The sequence below is a fragment of the Colobus angolensis genome, unplaced genomic scaffold, assembly GCF_000951035.1.
Source record: "Colobus angolensis palliatus isolate OR3802 unplaced genomic scaffold, Cang.pa_1.0 Scaffold231, whole genome shotgun sequence".
Lineage (NCBI taxonomy): Eukaryota > Metazoa > Chordata > Mammalia > Primates > Cercopithecidae > Colobus > Colobus angolensis.
This window is the reverse complement of record NW_012115500.1, coordinates 4,682,332-4,704,063: the sequence shown is the minus strand read 5'-3', so window position 1 is coordinate 4,704,063 and position 21,732 is coordinate 4,682,332. Positions and strand designations below refer to the sequence as shown.

General features: G+C 41.1%; 1 protein-coding gene across 1 annotated transcript in view; it reads right to left on the bottom strand.

Moving 5' to 3' along the window:
* Positions 1-18,361: 18,361 nt before the first annotated feature.
* Positions 18,362-21,732, bottom strand: part of TRMT11 (tRNA methyltransferase 11 homolog (S. cerevisiae)) — a 57,468-nt gene continuing 54,097 nt past the window's right edge. Inside the window, exon 13 of the mRNA XM_011944483.1 lies at positions 18,362-18,935. Within this exon, the coding sequence (XP_011799873.1) occupies positions 18,804-18,935 (132 nt within the window). The 3' untranslated portion in view covers positions 18,362-18,803. The remainder of the gene's footprint in view (positions 18,936-21,732) is intronic.

Sequence of the window (21,732 nt, the reverse complement as noted above, 5' to 3'; positions counted from 1 at the left end):
GGGGGACTAGGGGAGGGATAGCATTAGGAGAAATACCTAGTGTAGATGTCAGGTTGATGGGTGCAGCAAACCACTATGGCATGTGTATACCTATGTAACAATGCTGCACACTTTGCACATGTATCCTGGAACTTATATAATTGAAAAAAAAAAAAAGAAAGAAAAAAAGAAATACCCCTGGGGAGATGGAGCTCTCTAGCTAAGCCCTTCAATCTTTGCCAGCCCGTTAGCAAAGCTGCTCTAATAGAAAGACTCTGAAGACCAAGGCAATGAAGAGGTAATCTCTCAGGCCATTAGGTCTTGACCTAGGTTCCTTGAGCCCCAGTGCTGTCAAAATGCTAAAACCAACTCACAGGCAGATGCTGGGTTTGATGGCAGTGGGGTAGATGACACATTTTCTGTGTTTTCCTGAAGGCTAATTACTGCCTAGGCAGAAGCATTTTAACTATTTTAATGGTTTCCAAACATATTACAAAGCTCCTGGTCTCAGTGAATTTTAAGCAACTTATTTAACCAAGCCTGTTTGGTTCATTGGACAGAATGATCTCTCCTTAAATTACAGAATTACAGTATTCAGAGCTCTGATTTGTATTCTACACTGACCAAAAAGCCACTAATCCCTTCCAATCAATGGGGTACTCAAAGTTTCTCTAGACATCCCCTAATAGGGCAGCTAATAGAATCAGTGCCTACACCCACATATCCCACCATAACTCATCAACATCAATTCTTCAAAAAGTACTGGTTTTTCCCTAATACAAGAGATAAGTAGCTCAAAGATAACCGAAGACATAAGAATTCAATTCAACTCCTGGCATCAGAAAATCAAGACAACCATAGACACCATCAGATTACTTCTTGCCACAGAGGACTGGGTGAGAGGAAAGAGGAAGAGAGGAGAGTTGCAAAGGCTTGCCAACCGTGAACACTCTCCCAGAAATCCTGCAGCTTTGCTCAGGCTGCTTTGTAAAAGAAAGATAATGCTCAAGACAGGTTTATTATTTGTTGAGACTCTGCAAATAAATAATTGTCACTTAAAAAAAGGAAGAAACATACAAAAAGCATAGGCTTAGGGTTCCTTTGATAAAATTGCACCAGAGTTCACTGAACAGAAGGACATTGGTCCCTTCCATAATTACTGCACCAAGAAAGCCTCAGTGGGCCCAACCCAGAGCTCCTATCTCACTAGACACAGCTTTGGGGCCAGGTGCAGGCACACAGAAGTGAAAGCCACGTTATCACCATTCTTCGCTTCCTATCTTCTGTGGATAAAGAAGGGCTCCAGCCCTTAGCTATCAGGCCAGTTCCCCTTCACACATGCACATTTAACTGCACATCAGAGTCTGCATTCCTTCCCAAGCAAAACTTCCTCTGAAGTAAATGGCAAGCTTTGCCTCAAGGAGGATGGTGACATCAGTCCTGAAGTAATAGCCTTACAGCAGTCTGTATTTTCTCCCAACTCTCACGCCTGGCCCATATCTTTACTTGATGGGAAACCACTCTACAAACAAGAAAGGAGTTGAGTAGCCCAGGAAATAAGCTTCAGCTGACCCCAAAGGTGGTCAATCAGGAGGCTGCAAAGGAGGTCACATTCTTTGCTTAGGTATGCACCTAAGAGAGGCTACCGCTTCTGGCTAGGTGATGGGAGAATTCAAGAGAGGATCTGAAAACTGGCAGAAAATGAATCTACCTTTTATCCTTCCCTGTTGGACCAATAACCTCCCCACATCTCAGCAGTGGAAGCTTTGAAATCAAATAAAAGGTCTTCTTGGGCAACATCTTGAACAATTTGACTCCTTCCCATGATTCAACTCCTCCCCTAACGGATTTAGTTTTAGGCTCTGTGTTTTCTCTTTCTTAGTCTTTATAACCCTTATAAACTTTTCCAAATGCATTCATACAAATCATCCCAACAGTTCTCATTCCAAGAGAGATAGCTACGGAAAGGTTATTATTCTTATGTTAACAGTGCGAAATAAGACATTGATGAATTCAGAGCTGTCCTGGGAGGACTGGGATGGGCCATCTTACTCCTGGTTCTTTGCTTTTGCCATTGTTCCACATGGGTGCTTCACTGATGGCTTCACATTGGGACTTTCTTGTATTGTTTGACATTGAGTTAAGCCATCTGTGACAGTGATTGTCTCAAGGCAGGGAGCTGGGTGTATGAGGGACCCACAGGAAGGAGAAGAAGAAAAAGGGAAACTTTTATTTGGGTATACACTTTTGAGCTCTTTTGAATTTTAAACCATGTAAATTTATTGCTTATTCAAAAATTTTAAATAAAAAGCTTTAAAAAATGGACTGTAGAACTTTATAGAACACTGAGGAAACATGAAAAAGATGGCTGTAGAACTTTATGGGAGGAAACATAAACACTTAAAGAAACGGGTTTAGTCATACAAAGAAATCATATATACTAAACGGAAAAAATGTCAATTCCTTTATGATCAGATGTTGCACCCCACAAAACCTCTCCTGCCCTTCCCAATCTCACCCAGTACCTCATCCAGAAAACAGTGTATTGAAAGTGGTATAGTCTTGTTTTCTGTGTATTTTTTTTTTAAGTGCCAGAATTTGGGACTCAGCCTAAATATGGCTTCTTAACAATTTAACAAAAATTAGTTTAACCAAGAACTGTGTACAACTTTTCAACATAAGACACGTATCTTTTATTCATCCAATATTCATGGTGGTTGCTGGCTGGCATATGCCAGGCACGCAGTAAATGGCAAAGGAGAAGCAGGCAGGGAGTGTTAGAGAAAACCAGACGGGCCATAAGCAAGGGCTAGCCTTTCCTCTCATCCTCATTAGTAATGGGTTTTTAAAAGGTCATCAAGGCCAGGCACAGTGGCTCATGCCTGTAATTGTAGCACTTTGGGAGGCAGAGGCAAGGGGATCAGTTCAGCCCAGGAGTTCAACACCAGCCTGGACAACATAGAGAAACCCTGTCTCTACAAAACATATAAAAATTAGATGAGTGAAGTGGCATGTGCCTATAGTCCCAGCTTCTTAGGAGGCTGAGGCGGGAGGACTGCTTAAACCCAGGAGGTTGCGGCTGCAGTGAGCCAAGATTGCACCACTGCACTACCACCTGGGCTATAGAGCCAGACCCTCTCTCAAAAAACAACAAAAATGTTCGTCAGCATATGGTGACTCAACAAGGTTGGTTGCTCTTGGTAAGCATCTTCAAGGAAAGATGGGAAAGAGAAGCGTTGGGAGTTCTGAGCTGTTTTCTTTTGGGGGGCACCCTATGTCTTAGAAGACAGCACTGTGGGCTCCAAGGTGAAATTCTGAAATAGGCAACAGTGCTTGAGTCACAAACCATTTTTTATTTACAACAGATTCCTTGAGGTTGATCAGTAAAGTATCCTTTATGTATATCACCGGATTTTAAAATCATGACACTTCAACAACTCATTTATCTTGAAGTGGAGAAGCAGCTCCCTGAAACTGTGTTTGTATTTTGCCTTGGAGATAAGGACAAACATGAGCTGGCAACCCACAATCTTTATTTTCATCAGCTTGCTCTTCTGCAGGCCTACACCGTCAGCACTGTGTGAAGAGTGAAATCAATAAAAATCATCTCCCTCCATGCAGGAGGCCAACAAGAGACTGTTTCTTGGCTCTGGAGCAAGGATCTGTCAGTCAGGGTCAGGGAGGTTTCTGCTGTATTTATCTGGGAAATCTCTTACCACAGTGTAACTGGGCACCTAAGGGGACTCTATAGATGCGGAAATGGAAGCTTTGCGGTGGCAATGCCTTAATTCAGGCAGCCTCAGCTATGCAACTCACCCAACTCAGAAGAGAGCATTAACTGAGACCTAGAACCAAGCCAGGAACAGACCCTGGAGCAAAGGCAAAGCCACAAACTCCCTCTCCACAGGCACCCTTTTTCAAGGAACTCAAGCACTTCAGCCAAGGACACCATTCTGAAAGAAATTCAAACTTCCCAAAGAGCCTTGGCATTACCAAAGGGGAGAGGTCACAGGGAGTGGGCTTCTCCAGGATCAAGTGCAGATTCTGCAGCAGGGCCTACGAGTCCTTTAGGATCTGGCTCTCCTGACCTTCCCAGCTTCATTTCTCCTCTTCAGCTAACACATTTAGCTCCTGGCACACTAACTACTTGAACTGTTACCCAAATATGCTCTTCCAGTGCTATTCCCTCTGCCTGGAATACCCCTTCCCGCCCTCACCCCCTGACATAATCAAGCAACTTCCACTTCTTTAGGGTTTTACTTAGATGTCATCTTCTCTCAGACTTCTTCCTTGACCCAGTCCTCTCTCACACTTGTTTTTTTTGTTGTTTTTTTTTTTTTTTTTTTTTTTTGTTTTTGAGACGGAGTCTCGCTCTGTCCCCCAGGCGTGCAGTGGCATGATCTCAGCTCATTGCAAGCTCCGCCTCCCGGGTTCACGCCATTCTCCTGCCTCAGCCTCCCAAGTAGCTGGGACTACAGGTGCCTGCCACCTCACCCGGCTAATTTTTTGTATTTTTTAGTAGAGACGGGGTTTCACCAGGTTAGCCAGGATGGTCTCGATCTCCTGACCTCGTGATCCACCTGTCTCGGCCTCCCAAAGTGCTGGGATTACAGGCTTGAGCCACCGCGCCTGGCCTCACACGTGTTTTTAAATGTAGGTTTATTATTATTCAGGTATGGTGAGACCAATAGATCAGAAGACAATTGTCATTGAAAAGATAGTTTGTCCCTTGAAGCTCCGAAGAGAAGAGGATACACCAGGCCATGCAGGGCCATGTGGGGAAGCACCAGGGTCGTTCAGGAGGTAGAGGGGAGGGAAAAATGTGGACAAGAGCCTTTGTTGTGGTTTCCAGAGAAAGGAACAGGTGAGGCAGGATAAGCAGGCATAGGATTAACCAGTTTGAATAATTTCAGCAGACTCTGGAGTACAGCGGTTGTTCCTAAGTTACCTGATACCTGGCCCGAAAGTGATTAGGTCTGAGAAATAGTGACCCAAAGCGTAAAAGCTGTATAAAAGAGGAAACAGAGTGAGTGGACTCTGGACTGGTTAGTTTGTATAAAAGACACACTTGAAGGAAGGTGAAACCTTTATTTCTAGGAATTGGCTGCTTCTGTTCTCTCCAGGATCAGCAAAGTCCCAGATGTCAAAATATCAGAAACACATGGTTAATAAACTACGACTATTAGAAGTGGCTAGGTGCTCCTCTTAGACTCACCCTGGGCTTGCCCTGTGGAAAAACGGATCACACTATTTTAATTGACTACTTACCTCTTTGTTTCATACCACCGCCATCCACCAGCCCATGAGCTCATTGAGGACAGGACTACGTCTTATTCCTTGTTGAGAGGCAAAAAAGCACATAGAGATGAACTTGATAGACTTCAAGGTCTAGCCCTAGGTTCCAATGCATCAGGTGACATCCCCTGCCATAGAAGCAAGTCTTCTGGGCCATTTAACCCAGCAGAAATGGGTCAGGTCTTCCCCAGAAACCTGATTCTTCACATAGCACCATCCTGCCCTTCTCCTTTCCTTAGGAATCCACTTAGGGTCATGAAAGATTTTCTCTTTGGGTTCAGAAAGCCAGACTGGAGGCAAAAGCATGGTTCTTCTGTTTTCAGGTTCTTGGTCTGTTTCTCCAAAACTAAGAAAGAAAAGCTAACAAATGCAAGATCAAAAACTAAATCTTTGTTCGTTTATTTTGGTACAAAAGATAAGACTATAGATTTAAATGTCATAAGACTTCATGACTTTCCTGGCAGCATTTCTGTGTGAAGCTTTTAACCAGTCAGTTGAATCCAAATTAGTAGGAGCTTCAGAAAAGGCTTTCGGCTGGTCCGCAGCTGGAAAGACATTGTCATGAGCTCTGCCAAATGCATACGGATATATAAAGAGGGGGGCAGAGGGAAATTGGGATTTTTTTTTGTTTTTTGGCCAGGCATTTTTTAATAAATTAAAAAACAAATGAAACCTCAGATTTAATTAAAATTTTCCCCATATTCTGGCTGACTCTGTAATTTTTATGATGCTGCCCGAAAGCTATTATGTAGTTACTTAATAAGAGAGAGGAAGGGGAAGTATTTTTAATTTTAAAGAATGAGAGGAGAGGAAAACCCTTTGGGTTGTTCTTTTTCTGTGTCCAGAGCCCAAACAGTGGTGGCCTGTGTATTTCTTTAGCAGGTTTTTCTTAGAGACAACTAACAACAGCTTACCAGTTTCTTTATGTCCTCACTCTGCAATGTAACTCACTAACTTATACAGCAAAGGTAGCACGTCCACCCATCCAGTTCAGGCAGAAGCACATCACCCAAAGCCAGTGCTGTTCTCAGCAGCTTCAAGCGGCACAATGGAGAAATTTCATCTCATTAATTCTAGTATAAATTTCTTGTCATAAACTTAGAATTGCCTGATTCAGTCTCAAGAGTATCGGGTCATGTCAATGCTCTTTGCCACATATATATATCATGCTGGGGTGGGGAATGGCACAGAAGGAATCTTAGAGCTGTACAATGTATCTTGACTCAGTGGTTTTTTTGGTTTTTGTTTTGTTTTGTTTTGTGGTTTTTTTTTTTTTTTTGTCTCATACAGGGATCTTCCGCTTCTCGCATAAGTAATCATTGCCTGACTTTGCTCTTGGATACTCAAAAGCCTGCTATGCAGTTCTTCATGTTTGTACCATAGGCTCCTCTCGTTCAGGATGTCCAAACCTAAACTCATCCTTTTCCCATTATCATCTATTTCAGTTTGCACCCACCCAGTGCCCTAGTTGGAATCTCAGATATCATCCCTGACTCCTCATTTGGTTCTCAACCACCAACCTACCTGCTCACTCACCTTCTAAATATGTCTCCATTCAATCCCTACCACCACCGCTGTCTAACCTGGATGACCACATCAATCTTCTGATCAGCATTCCAGATTGTATTCATATCTCCCTCCATTCCAAACCACTATAATCACAGTGATGGCCTGACCAAGTCTGCTAATATGGTTTCCCCAGCAGAAATCCAGGGTGGGGGGAGTGGGTAGTATGCCCAAGGTAATCAAACGGAAATGCAAACCCCTTCCTGCCTTACTCTCCGACTTTACCTTGTTGATCCTCGGTTCACACTGCAGTGACCATGAACTGCATGCGGTTTCCCCACATACCATGCTCTCTATTCCTTTGCTATGTCCTCCCGGATCTTTCTGCTGCTTAACCTGGCTAACTACTACCTACCCTTCAAAACTCATTTCAGGGATGGTGCTGTAGGGATGTCCCTTGTAATTATTCATTAAACTGCACTTATGCTTTATGCACTCTTTGGTGTAAATAATGTATCTCACAATAAAGTTATTAAACCCGATACAAAAACTTCAAAAGGCAATTCAGGAAACACCTCCTCTTGGAACCACCTCCCACGTCCCCAGACCCAGGGCAGGCTGGATTCCTTGCCTGCATTTTCCCACAGGGCCCCCTATATCTCACTGCACTTGACGCCTTGCTAGGATTATTTATCTGTACAACTATGGAAGGTTCCAAGCTTCTTCAGGGTAGGGATTATCATTTCTTATCTTTGACCCTGTAGTGCCTAACATACCAATGTGGACAAAATATCTGTTGAATGAATGAATAGATGAGTATCGTGTCTTCCATCTGTCTCTGTGGTCTCTTCCCACTGTTGGTACAGATTCTCACGTGGACTATTTATTTACCTCCTTAACTGTGTCAAGCACATCCTGCATTCCATTGCCAAAATCACTTTTTTTTTTTATTATTATACTTTAAGTTCGAGGGTACATGCGCATAACGTGCAGGTTTGTTACATATGTATACTTCTGCCATGTTGGTGTGCTGCACCCATCAACTCGTCAGCACCCATCAACCCGTCATTTACATCAGGTATAACTCCCAGTGCAATCCCTCCCCCCTCTCCCCTCCCCTCTCCCTGTGATAGGCCCCGGTGTGTGATGTTCCCCTTCCCGAGTCCAAGTGATCTCATTGTTCAGTTCCCACCTATGAGTGAGAACATGCGGTGTTTAAACTAGTCCAACCATTATGGAAAACAGTGTGGCGATTCCTCAAGGATCTAGAACTAGAAGTCCCATATGACCCAGCCATCCCATTACTGGGTATACACTCAAAGAATTATAAATCATGCTGCTATAAAGACACATGCACACGTATGTTTATTGCAGCACTATTCACAATAGCAAAGACTTGGAATCAACCCAAATGTCCATCAGTGACAGACTGGATTAAGAAAATGTGGCACATATACACCATGGAATACTATGCAGCCATAAAAAAGGATGAGTTTGTGTCCTTTGTAGGGACATGGATGCAGCTGGAAACCATCATTCTCAGCAAACTGTCGCAAGAACAGAAAACCAAAATCACTTTTTTGGTTTTTGAGACCACATCTCACTCTGTTGCCCACACTGGAGTACAGTGGCACAATCATAGTTTACTGTAACCTCAAACTCCTGGGCTCAAGTGATCTTCCCACCTCAGCCTCCTGAGTATCTAGCACTACAGGCATGTGCCACCACACCTGGCCAATTTTATTTTTGTAATTTTACAGGTCCTCACTATGTTGCCCAGGCTGGTCTCATAATCCTGGCCCCAAGTGATCCTCTTGCCTCAGCCTCTCAAAGCTCTGAGGATACAGGTGCGAGCCACTGCAATCAACACCCCAAATCACCTTTCTGAAATCAGTCCCTATTCTCAAATCTTTAGTCCCATGACAACTTTCTATTGTCTGTTTTTGTTTGTTTGTTTGTTTTGTTTTGTTTTGTTTTGAGATGAAATCTTGCTCTGTTGTCCAGGCTGGAGTGCAGTGGTGCAATCTCGGCTCACTGCAACCTCCGCCTCCCAGATTCAAGCAATTCTCCTGCCTCAGCCTCCCCAGTAACTGGGCCTACAGGTGTGTGCCACCACACCCAGCTAATTTTTGTATTTTTAGCAGAGACAGTGTTTCATCATGTTGGCCAGGCTAGTCTCAAACTCCTGACCTCAAGTGATGTGCCCACCTCCACCTTCCAAAGTGCTGGAATTACAGGCATGATGAGCCACCATGTCCAGTCTGTCTATAATTATTAATACAATTTCTTTAGACTGACATTCAAGGCCTTTAGCAACATGACCCCAGCCTACTTTTTTCAAAGTCCTCTCCCACCATCATACACATGAACCCTTCCCTCTAGTTAGTCTAGTTAGTACCTATCATCTTTTGAACTTGACTCACACATTCTCACATCTGAACTTTCCTCACACTATTCACACACACCCCCAATCTGAAATGTGCTTCTTTCCTCTCTCCACTTAACTGAATTTTTTAAAAATGTGTAATGTTCTGGCTTAAGCACCACATCTTCTGTGAAATCTTTATTAAATATTCTACTCTGAAGAAAATTCTCATCCTTCCAAACTCTACTGAGACTTCTCCTGGGTACTTAATTCATTCTGCCTTGTGTTAACTATCTTCTTATGTGTAGGTCTCATCACCCCAACCAGACTGTAAATTCCTTTGTCATTATTTAAATCCACGCATGGAACTCCCACAGACATCAACCAATCACCAATAGACAAGACTTAGAACATGTGTTACAGGAAAAATAGAGTTACACATACAACTAATACAGAGAAACAACAATTGACATTAAAATAGAAAAAAAATTAGCACTCTTGGAATCTATAGAAAAATGTAAAGAGAAAGAAAATTGAAGATAATAGGTCAACTAGAATATTTATTTGCCTGCTTCAACATCAATAATAAAGCATACTAGGTAAAGTGGTCCTTTTCAACCGATTGTTACAACTCTCTCGGGTGCTGGTTTTGGAAAATCTTCTCAGCCTGAGACTCAAACTATTAATCACCAATTGTCTGAGTTAAAGCCATCAATTAAAAGATTTACGCATCCCACAAAGGACAGACGACTGCCCTGTTGAGAGGTAACTTTTGAGAAATGTGCTGAGCCTTTCTGTGAAGGTTTGGCAAAGGGTTGCCAGAGAAAATATAGAACAAATGTAGAGCAAATTTCCAAAGCTCACAAATTCCAGATGCCTGTGGATGGTAGGAAGTATGGACAGTCTGTCGAATGTCTTGACTGTAGCCCATGACTGAGTGGCTTTAGCAATAAAAGGTGTATCATTGTCATATGAAATGACCCAGAAAGCCAAACACATGACAAAGATTAGTTTCAAGGGCCAAAGTGGTGTGGCTGGAGTCAAATGATTGCACTGGAACAGCAACCCTGTAACCTGAGAAAGTGTCAATAGAATTGATGAACAACCAGTAGCTCTAAAGAGGGGTGGCGGAAGGTCCGCGGTAATCAATCTGCCAGGAGCAGTGGAGACAACACCCCATGCAGTGTGTTCTTCCTTACCAAGATGCAACAAGGTCAACTTTTGGCAGGAGTCACAAGTCTAGCACCAAATGGTAGCCTTTACATCAGAAACATTGAGTACTTTACTTATACCCTGTCTATAACAGTGGACGTGTTGCCATGTCCAGTACAATAAGGGATCCAGGCAGCAATGATGGCAGCTGGGGTGGTGCTAGCTAACCGAGTGATTCTAGCTGGTCTCATCAGAGAATGAGACTTTACAATGGATGTCAATATGAATGACCCCGACAGTTCTATTAGTCACCACAATTTGTTTCCACTGTTTGAAGTCCCTAAAGAAGGATGTCTTCAATCTGCAAATCTGTTGTTTTCCAAGTGGCAGATCAAACCATAGGTCTTTAGCAACAACCTAACAGTCAGTAAAAACATAACAAGGCTCCTCAAGGAGGGTACTGGTCAGAGCTTTGAGAATGGCCTTGAATTCTACTTAATGACCAGATCAACTACATCCATTTTCAGTTCTGCTACCTGCCAGAGACTGAACAGCCATAGCAGTCCATTGAAATGGCACTGGTTTTCAGCTTAGCCAATCTGTCAGTGAAAAAAGCAACAGGCATTTTGAGGAATCTCCTAAATGCCACCTAAATATATTTTTAAATCCCCTACATGTAACCTTTATGAAATGAGGGTGCTGAGCCGGGGGCTTTGTTTCAGGCAACGGAATAGGCAATAAAGTTTTCCCCAAAGGATTAGCTGCCACTTTTTCATGTAAATCCTAGATGCCACTGGGGCTAGGTCTGTTGCATTAATGATTATTGTATATAATGATTTTCTATGACAAGCAAGGCTAGTTGGACCCTTTCCACTTTAGTAGTCATGAGGTCTGTTTGATCTACTCCAAAAAGGGAACGGCAGACTGGATGGCTCAAGTGTTCAGTTTTGACAGAAGCCCAGTAGTGAAACAGGAGAGTTGCCTGACTCCTTCATGGAACTTGCGACAGGGGTGTGGCTCAAACCCCTTATGGGAAGGGGACCACGCAGACAGGCAGATGCAGGAGCTGGGGCGAGCGCTTTTGGGCTCCAGCCCTACAGTACTGTCTAGGGGTGTGTTACGATTAATGGTCTTTTAGCAGTTGCCGTCTGTGGACAGCTAAGTGTTAAACCAGCTCAGGAGAGTCAGGGTGACAGTCTTTTACACCCTGCCCTCTTGATACCCGGGTCCTTGTCCAACATGCAAGAAGAATCAGGTCACACACAAACTTGAAGGATGGTGAATGTGGGGCTTTAATTGAGTGGTGGAGGTGGCTGTCAGTGGGGTGGATGAGGAGCTGTAAAGGGGATGGAGTGGGAGGATGATCTTCCCCTGGAGTTCGGCCATCCTGCAACCAATCTTCTCTCTAACCGTCTCCAGCCAAACTCCTCGTGATGTTCAGATGCTTCTTCTCTTCTTCTCTGCCACTCTTCTGCTTGTGGAGCCTGGAGTTTAGGGTTTATATGGGTACAGGCTAAGGGGGAATGGCAGGCCAAAAGGCAACATTTGGGCACAAAAACAGGAATGCCTGTTCCCAATTAGGGCTGCGGGTTTTCAGGCTTGAGGGTGGGGCCTTTGTCAGGGCACTGCCCTCTTCTACCCAGAATTTCCCTGCCCTCTGTCCATATCAGTAGTAGCTAATACTTAGATGTTTTTCAGAAGGCATGTACCTTGCCAGCCATGTCAAGGAGTCCAGGCATCCAAAACTCCAAGGGCATCTCTGGATGAAGGGTGTCTCCTTTTACCAGGGTCTCCAATCAGCAAAGTAATCAGTCACGGGATATTCTGTAGCTCAAAGGTATCATTAGGTTTGTGTAGCCTCAAAGATACCAGTACCTACCTAAACGGGGCTCTTTCTCGCTGGGCTCTAGCACTTATGGGGCAGAAAAGTTCAAGCATATAACATGTCATTTTCTGCTATATATTCAGATGCAAAAAGAACAACAGTGCATTGAGTTGGTTCAACAGGCCATACCCACAAGGTCATGTTAACTTTCCTTTCCTATTTTGAACTCTGCCCAAACCCTATCAGTTGAAACTGAGTGGACCCTTCCCCCGCAGGACTGTGTGAGATGGTGAACTGGGCACCTGTGTTCAACACAGCCATAAAAGTTTGCACCCCTTTCTCCTATAAAGTACCCCAGCATATTCAGATGGGTACACGTGGTGGTTGGTCCTCCTTTGAGATAAGAAGTCCTGGGCCCCATCCCTAACCATCTTTCTCCTTAAAGCAGCTGAGGTCAGGTTAAAGGTGGAGGGAAAAACGAGGGAACATGGGGTTGGGGTGGGAGGTACCATGCCAGTATGCAAGACTTTACATCTACTTTTAGTATTGAGTAGTATAGCAGCTGCTTGGAGCTCAAATAAATGAAATTCCAATGATTTTGGTCCCAAAAACAAAGCAAAATCTGACAATGATTTGACAAAGCAAAGTCAAAGGGGACCCTTTGACTCAGCAACCATGGACACATGGTCTTCAGACTGAAGCCACTGGGTTTGCGTCCTTTACCTGACTCTAGCTTGACTTACATTGACATTTTTCTTTTTTTTAGGAGTTCATCTTAATTAACAGCATCTTCACCATTACCAAGAAATATCTCTTAAGTTCTGGCCTAGTTTTAACATAAAAGGTAGAGCACTTTTCCAAGGTTAGGGGGCCAACTGCAAGAATTTATCTAGAATTCTCTGGGTCAGTTTCTCATTCTTCAGTAGGTCACTTTCATCAGCATAGTAAACTCAATTCAGGGCAGTAAAAGACCAAATACTAGTTAATGCCTCTTCTATCCCTTCTAACAGGAGTTTATCTCAGGGATATATCCCTGAGATGCCAATGTTCTCTGAAAGCAACCAAGACCTACTGGAGACAAAAATCCTTTATTTTCTCTGAATGGATGTTAAGTCTGGCATGACAGACTGCCAGGAGGAGCCGAGCCATAAAATAGGCCACCTGCTGCCCTTGTTCCTTAACAACCATGATGTGCCCTGCCACCATATGTCCCAAGCAAAGCAACCAAAGTTCTAATGATTCACCTATTGTCTAAGAAGGTACATCCTTCAGCCCACTCAGGATATATCTTAGTACTAATTTTTACAGTGGGGTGGACTTGAAGCTAACTGGCAAACTGGTGAGGAAACACCTCTCCCCATGCCCAGAAAAGGGTTAGCAAAAAACAAGGAACCATTTGGGTAGCTATCACTGGACCTACTTTCAGATCCTTGGCCTGCAACCACTGCCCCATTTGCTCCTCATTAACAGGCAATGAAGTTGAGGACCACGTATCATCAGGTTGATCATGAAATTTGGTCAACATGCTTGCTAACAATTAGTAAGGACTTCCTATGAATCCTATTAATGAGCCCCAAAGCCCTCCTCCTCTTCCAGAAAGCTATGTGTCTGTCAGCATCCCATCCTCATGACCAAAAACCATCAAGAACTGTGAAGGGTCTGAGATTTTGCTCTATTGCAAGCACCTGCCATATTCATCGACACTGGTAAAAGACATACCCCTAGGTCACATACAAAGAACTTTATTACTTATGGTACAGTAAGCAGGGCATGACAATCCCTTTTTTTTTTTTTCTGAGACAGAGTCTCGCTCTGTCACCCAGGCTGGAGTGCAGTGGTGTAATCTCAGCTCACTGCAATCTCCACCTCCCAGGTTCAAGCAATTCTCACATCTCAGCCTCCAGAGTAGTTGGGATTACAGGCGTGTACCACACCACGCCTGGGTAATTTTTGTATTTTTAGTAGAGATGGGGTTTTGTCATGTTGGCCAGGCTGATCTCGAACTCCTGACCTCAGGTAATCCACCTGCCTCGGCCTCCCAAAGTGCTGGGATTACAGGCATGAGCCACTGTGCCTGCCCTGATAATCAGCATTTTAAAAATCAGTTATTCCTTATACCTAAGTCCCAGAAGAGTGACCAGATTAGGCCCAGATGGGTGCCTGCACTTACAGTAGGTTTTATTACAAAGAAGAAATCTTAAGCTTAGGGAACCCAATCTTTTATAATGGGCAGTAAGCATGCCTTTACTGTGAAGGGAAGACACTATCTTCTGAGTCGTACACAAACTTAAACCTCTGCTCTGGAAGTTAAAAGGGAGGGGGAGACAGGGGAGAGACTCTGTATCTTCCAAGATTGTTCACTATACAAATATCCTCAAAAAGACAGTACAGGATACAAGAAGTCTGTGCCTTCCTTAGAAAGACATATAGAAATGCAAGAGATCTATGGAGAATTGCTTCTCAATTGGTATAAATTGTAGAAAAATGGAAAAATGCAAAAGCCATTTTGCTCTTTGTGCAGAATTCACTCCAACTTGTGGTGAGATACTCCAAGATTTATACACAAATATTAAGGGACTCTTAAATATTTTTAAAACTCACCAATAACAACTCTGCCCATCTTGACCCACTTCCCCAACTTACAACACATTACTTTGGCAGTCCATCAAAGCACAACTCCAATATCCTAAGTACCATTTACATTTTCAATTTTAATTTTCTCCTCAGCCTTTTCCTTTTCTTTTAATTTGACTAACTTCACACATAAGCCCAGCTAATCTTTACTGCTGCACATTAGCCAAAATGGAGTTCTTCCGATAAATCCTCAGGAGAAAGCCAGGGAAGCTTGATTAAAGGAGAGGTTTTTAAAGTCATAGAGGTCAAAACAGGTTCCTTTTTAGGCAATTCATTTTGGCATGACTACAACATGATTATCTTAGTAAGAACTTTCAAATTTTAAAACAAAAATATACTAACCACATCCTAATATCACAAGAAATAGGGCTAACAGTTACATAAGGGAAGCTGACTTATCTTAACATTCATCTGTTAAGCCGTATATTGTTCCATGACCCAGGCTTAAGAGACTGCCATTACAATTAAACCTCCATCCCCCAAAGAGCCTGTCTACAACGGCTTATAAAGGAAGGGATAAGAGCCAAATTCCAGGTTGGCCTCAGTTATGTCTAAATGTCAACTTGCTTATCCCACACAGTGAAACATATGAACATTGTAAGGCAGATCTCTTTTAAGGGAAAAGGGTCAGATTCCCTAGTTTTTCACCCCAAAGGATAGACAGGAATGTGCTGGTCTCTACGATTCTGTGACCAGATAGAATCACAGTATGTTTACCATTCCATTATAATTCTTTACACTCTAGATGTTATACTCTCAAACCACTCTGTTTTAGAGAAGATCTCAATGTTTTAGTAAAGTACAAACACCATCAGTCTGCTGTTATTGTCTCCATGTGTATGTTCTGGGTTAAGGCACTTTTTTTTGTTTGGATTACAAACCACATTACTTGATAAATATCTGAGAAAAACGGGAGTGGGTGAGTTGAAAATCAAAGTAGATTTCACTTATTCTATGAATACAATCCTTCTAAGAACAAAGATTCTTGCAAGTGTTTAGTTTTCTAAATAACTTTATAATAGAAGAGAACCATAACCCAGCAAAAAGAGCCAAGGTTCTTATTTTGGCATAATTTATTCTCTTTCGGTCAAGCAGGTCAACAATAAGGTCATCAATTGCCTTGGCAACACTTACCTCCATTTTCACCACTGCAATGCATTAATGAGTTTATTTATGCCTTGCTTTATCTACGAAGCATATTTTTCCTATTAGAACTATTAACATGAACTTAGTTCCACTGTGCTTTTTCAAGGGAGATTTATTACAATGGGATGGAAAATAAGATCGTTTCCCAAAAAAGTCACCTTCAGTTTTCAACTGTTCAGTTTCAACAGTTTCAACAATAAAACATTATGTTTTATTCCATATCTCTTTGGATAAGGAATATGTGATAATATTTCCAGCATAAGATGTCAGCAGTTCTTCTAACACCAAACGACTAAGAACTTTTATTCAAGAACCAGAGTTGCTTATATTGGCATCTATGTAACACAACCTCAACATCTAATTTCCCAGTGTTGAAAAAAAGTCAAATCCCTGCTTCTTTAATTTACGAGTATAAAACATATTACCTTAAAAGCTATTTCCATGTCTCAAACTTTTAAAGCACAATTTTAACCCAATAAAATAAACACACCCACTACAATGCCTCCTGTGATGTTAACATATACTCTACTTTCCCCTACGAAACTTGAAATAAGGTTATTGTTGTTTTGTTTTGTTTTTACTTATAATTGCTATTCTTCTTAAATATGTAGGGAATCTCAATATTTGAGTGAGTTTTCTCAACAAGGAAATAGTGGCAATACTGACTTACCTCCCAGAGCTTAAACAGTTTGAAAATATTTTATTGCTCAATCCTTGTATTTAAAGAGTTAGTCATAAGGAAGTCAGTGGCAAGCTGGCCCAAAGCTGGGTCACCCTGGGCAGGAAGTGGCTTTAAAAAGTTTAAAATCTGCTGGCCACTTCGGCTAAACACAAAGACCACCTACTCCACTATTCCCTCCCAGCTATCACAGCAAAAAGGACTCACCAGAATAGACAGGAAGGAAGCACTTCTGATGAAACACCACCAAGGTAACCGTCTGGATTTTATGGATATTTAATATACACCAGAAACAAAATTACAGATTTTGTCACATTATAAACATTAAAATAGGCCAGTCCACAGACCACCTGGAATTCCTTCACAGATTATACTATAAATCCAGACTACAGGACCATCTGAAATGCAGGCAATTTGCTAGGTGATACTGTTGCTGTAAGCACATGAGGAATACAGTGAACATAGAAAACAAGAGCAATCCTGGAAATGATCTGCTGTAACTTACACGCCGAAAGTAATAAGATCCTAACGCCAAAAAATAAAACTCTCTCGTTAAGAGGGCTTGAGACCTATGCTCTAAAACCAAAATGAGTTTGGAAGTAATCAGGGTTCTTTTTTATTTATGAGTACCAACTAAACAAATTATACTCTGAGCCTAGTGATATTTCAGGAATGGGAAACTGAACTTCCTGATTAATACGAAAATAAGCCTCATAATAGGAATTATAGTTTAGAAGACCTCAATTAGTAATAATAACAAATAATTTCAAATATTTTTTAAAGTGCTGGATAATTTTTAAGGATAATGTGACTAAAATTAATATTGCAACTTCCCAGAACTATTTGGACTAATTTTTGTGACCACCCAAAAAAGGGGCTAAGCTAAAATCTCATATTCCAAATTGAGTCAGTGACGAAGTTTCAAACTCACCCCCCATGTAACCTCGAAACATTTTAAATAAGATGGTTTATAACAGAAATACTGAAAATAAATCATCCTTGAATACTTTTAGATTTCCCCCCAGTGTACCACAAATCACATCCAGAAACCCAAACAAAATAATCAGTGAAATGTTTGAGATCTGCTGCTGAAATCCCGAGCTGCAAGACAAGAAAAGAAGAGAGACCAAAGCAGATAGCCTGATGTCTCTTTACTTGGGCAGCACTGAGCTTTTAGAGGTCCTAAGCCGTGCACATTAATACTCTGAGTCCATAAAAGTCAGCAGTAACACTAAAATAATAATAATAATAAATAATACAGGCTCTGGTTAGAGAGAGGATCCGTTTACTGCCACCCTGCTGAGGTACATCTGACCACCAAAGGCAAGAAAGCTATTAGCATCCTGAATTAATGGGTATAGTGGTTTTCAAGCAAGATATTTTCATGATGGACACACTGTGGACTCAGCAAAGTTTCTCCTTCAAGAAAAATACAGCTTCTATTTCAAAGGGCACTGATTAGGCTTAATACTATTAGGGAACCATCAAGCATTTGTGTTGTTGTTACTGCTTTTAACTATCAGTTACTTTCTAAACCAAAAATTGTGGGTAGTTAACTTGACCAACAGTCACTGGTTAGGAATGCAGGAGCAAATCCAAGGTACAAAAGAGCTTCGAATGTAGACAGGCCTTAAGGAGTTTGGAATCTTTTTAGGTTGTCAGGTCTTAGCCTTTCTTATCATCACTATTAGCACTGTTATTACTTCCTTGTCTGGAATTTCTAAATAAAAATTTATTTCCCTCATCACATCCACCCTGAAGACAACTAGATATGACACAATTTTAGAAATTCTCAATATGGTTTATTAGTGGCAATGTAAATCAATGACCATCAAAAACCAAATAAACATATCTACCAAATGAATACATTCTTAACTACTATTAATTGCTTATAATATGTCCAGCAGATATGTTTTAAAAGTCAACAATATTAACTCCCTTTGTAGATTAATTGTAAAAAAATAACTGTTTTGAGTCCATCTCCATCAGTTCTTGGAAGTACAAATATACATTAAATAAGATTATAAAGACTGTAATACATACAACAAAAAAGTCTATAAAACAAAGATAACTTTAAAAGCATTGCTCAATTTACTTTGTAGCTTTTCTATATAAAATATTTTAAAACAGTACATATTTTCTGGATCATACATGAAAGTTCACATCCAGATGTCTTTCTAAATCAAATTCTTACTCTCTCTTCATTGTCAAAATCTTAATTTTCATTCCTGGCTGGATTGTTCTTCCTTGGCAATTTTTTCCGTTACCCCACTAAAATATTTCTCACGGAAGGAATTATGACCTTGGTATGGCAGAAAATGATCACTTAGCAGATGTGAATACTGGTCCCGATTCTGTTTGGTTGGAAAATACAAAATGTAAAAATTATTTCTTTAGTTAGCTTATACCAAAGCAGTTGTTTACCTTAAGCAAAATCTCACTCTCTAGTGCATATTTATTTTCCTTCACTACTTGAATTAGAAATATACCATCACTTTACATCCTTATCATGCTTGGATATCCAAAGTGTTTTCATTTACCTCATTAAAGCCTCACAAAAGTCCTCCGAACAGAGGACAAATTTCTTTCTTTCTTTCTTTTACCTCAGGGCAAAGAGAATGGTTCCAGGTAACAGAGTCAAGGCTATAACTTTCTTCTGATTCCAAGTTCAGCACATGCTGAAGTCATCTGTGCCTATGGATAAAAATTCCTAAACAAGGAAGCTTCTACTCAAGAAAAAGTTGTGAACCAACAAAATAATACATTTGTGTGAGGTCATACAGACACACAAAATTGTCTGGGGGTATTTCCATATTCAGTTAATGAAATAAAACAATTCGTGGAAACTTTAAGTGAACATAGTAGATGAAGATACAGGCTAAACAAGAGATTTCCACACTTGTAGACTTCACAGACAAGTAAGGACTACTGCTCAGACTGACATCTAATGGTAATATCAACCTGGGTGAAAATGTCAAACATATTTTGGCTTAGAAAATTGAGGTTCCTGGCAGGAAACACTGGAACACTGGCTTCTCATCCAACTGTGAAAAATATCTAATTAGACATAAAATCTCATTTCCCATGTACTTCTATAAATTCATATTCAATTACACCTAGATTAATGTGATTTTGAAGACAAGTGTGGAGACTTAAATGGAAAACATGATTTTTTATCCTGATTTCAGTATCAAAATGGTAGCTAAAAATATAAAAATATATCTGGAATACAACAATCCTCAAAGTCTTTTCTCATTTTTGAAAAAATATTTTTGCCTGTATAAAATGAGTACCTTCATTTTTCCATCATACCTAGCATTAATAAAAATCCAGGTTTAGCCAAAATAATGTTGGCACATTTGTTCATTCAGAAACTATTTTTGCCATATGTATTTTTAAAATCACACCAAAAACTCAGATTATTACAAATTAAACATGCCCAGATTTCCTGATTCATCAAAGAGAAATAGGTAGCTACTGAAATTTTATGGCACCTAAGTATATTACAGTTCCAAATTCCTGCAAGCACATGAAAACATGTCAAAGGTTACTATTAATAACTTCAGGCTACATGCAATCCCCAAAAAGATCAATTTTAGAGAGTCAACGTGTAGGTATACAACTAAAGATACCGAATGAAAGGTAACATTTGCTGGGTGTTTTGTATGGACCAAAAACAATACTAAATGCTTTATATGTACTACCTAATAAAACTTGTCAGTTCTAAGAAATAAGTAAAAGATTAGTACCATTTTACAGATGAGGAATTATTTAAGAGTACAGGACCAAGATAATACACCTGGTAAGTGGCAGAGCTAGGCTCTGAACACAGATCTGTTTGACTCTAAAGATTGCACCCTTAACTACAAGGTAATGAGGTTTACTCCAAAAGAGCTACCTTTTTCCCCAACTTAAGAAGCAGGAGGAGCTCTGAGAATACAGGTGATGCACTGAGGCCATGACAGCTGAGCTGCCCACCAAGAAAGGAGTAGAACTGGATAAGAGGTCTTACTAATGAAGGCCTATTAACCAAGGATATATTTCAATGGCACAGACTTTTCATATCAAGAGGAGGTATAAGAACCACAGGGAAGCTGAAGGATAACAAAACCCTGAAAGAACAGGTGACTCCACAGGTGGACTCAATGCTGGTCCACATAATCAGGACTGTGCCTGGACAACGGCAACACAGAACAATGTTCCACCATTTAATGTCAACTACTTCAACTTTTATCAAAAGTCTGACTGAAGTCCATCAATTACTCCTCCAGGTATTCGAAATTCTGTCCTTATGTCAGTAAGATCACTAGAAAACTTGACCACTTCCTGAGCTGTGTTAGCTTAATCCTGGCAGAATGTTTCTCTTTGGTTTTATTTTAAAGCTATGTCCAGTTGCTGTCATCTTTTCGGCTACTATGTTGATCCTCACAATTCTTGGCATCGTTCCCCATCCAGCCATCAAAATCAGAAACCTGGGTCAAATCCCTCTTCTCAGATTTGGTCAGTCCTAAAATCTTAGCTTGTATATCCTAAACATCTCAAATCCACTTCTCTCCACTCATATCTCCAATATTTAATCTAGGCCTCCCTCATCCTTGCCTCTTTTCCCTAAATGGCCAGCTGCCCTCCCTTCAGCGGTTCCTTCTCTAGTGTATTCTCCATACTGAGACCAAATCTAATGTATTAAAATGCAAATTTAATATGCCAACCACTTGGCTAAAATCTAAATAAGTTCAAATTGTCCATAATTCTCAGACTTTTCCCTTGATATTTGGGACTTACATTCAATTACCTATCACTTTGCAGAATGACATCTCACTTTCTTCTGTACAAGGGGAATCAGAATACAGTCAGGCAATAAAGTACTTCCCAGCTCTGCCCTTGTGTCCACCACTCTCATGGCCCCTCTAGGCCATGCAAGATCACCTCCCTCTCCCCCTTGAACTGCCTGTGGATTACTTCATGGAATATTCTAGAACTGCAGTAGTGAGGAGACTAAGGAAGGACAGAAACATGACTCCAGCAAACTGACCCAGGCTCAGTTACTAGCGTACCTAGCTGACCTAAGCTGTGGTTATGCAGCTCACAAGAGGGAGGCAGAAGACAAAGCCCAAAGAACAACAGAAGATGGGCTTCCTCCATGGACCAAAG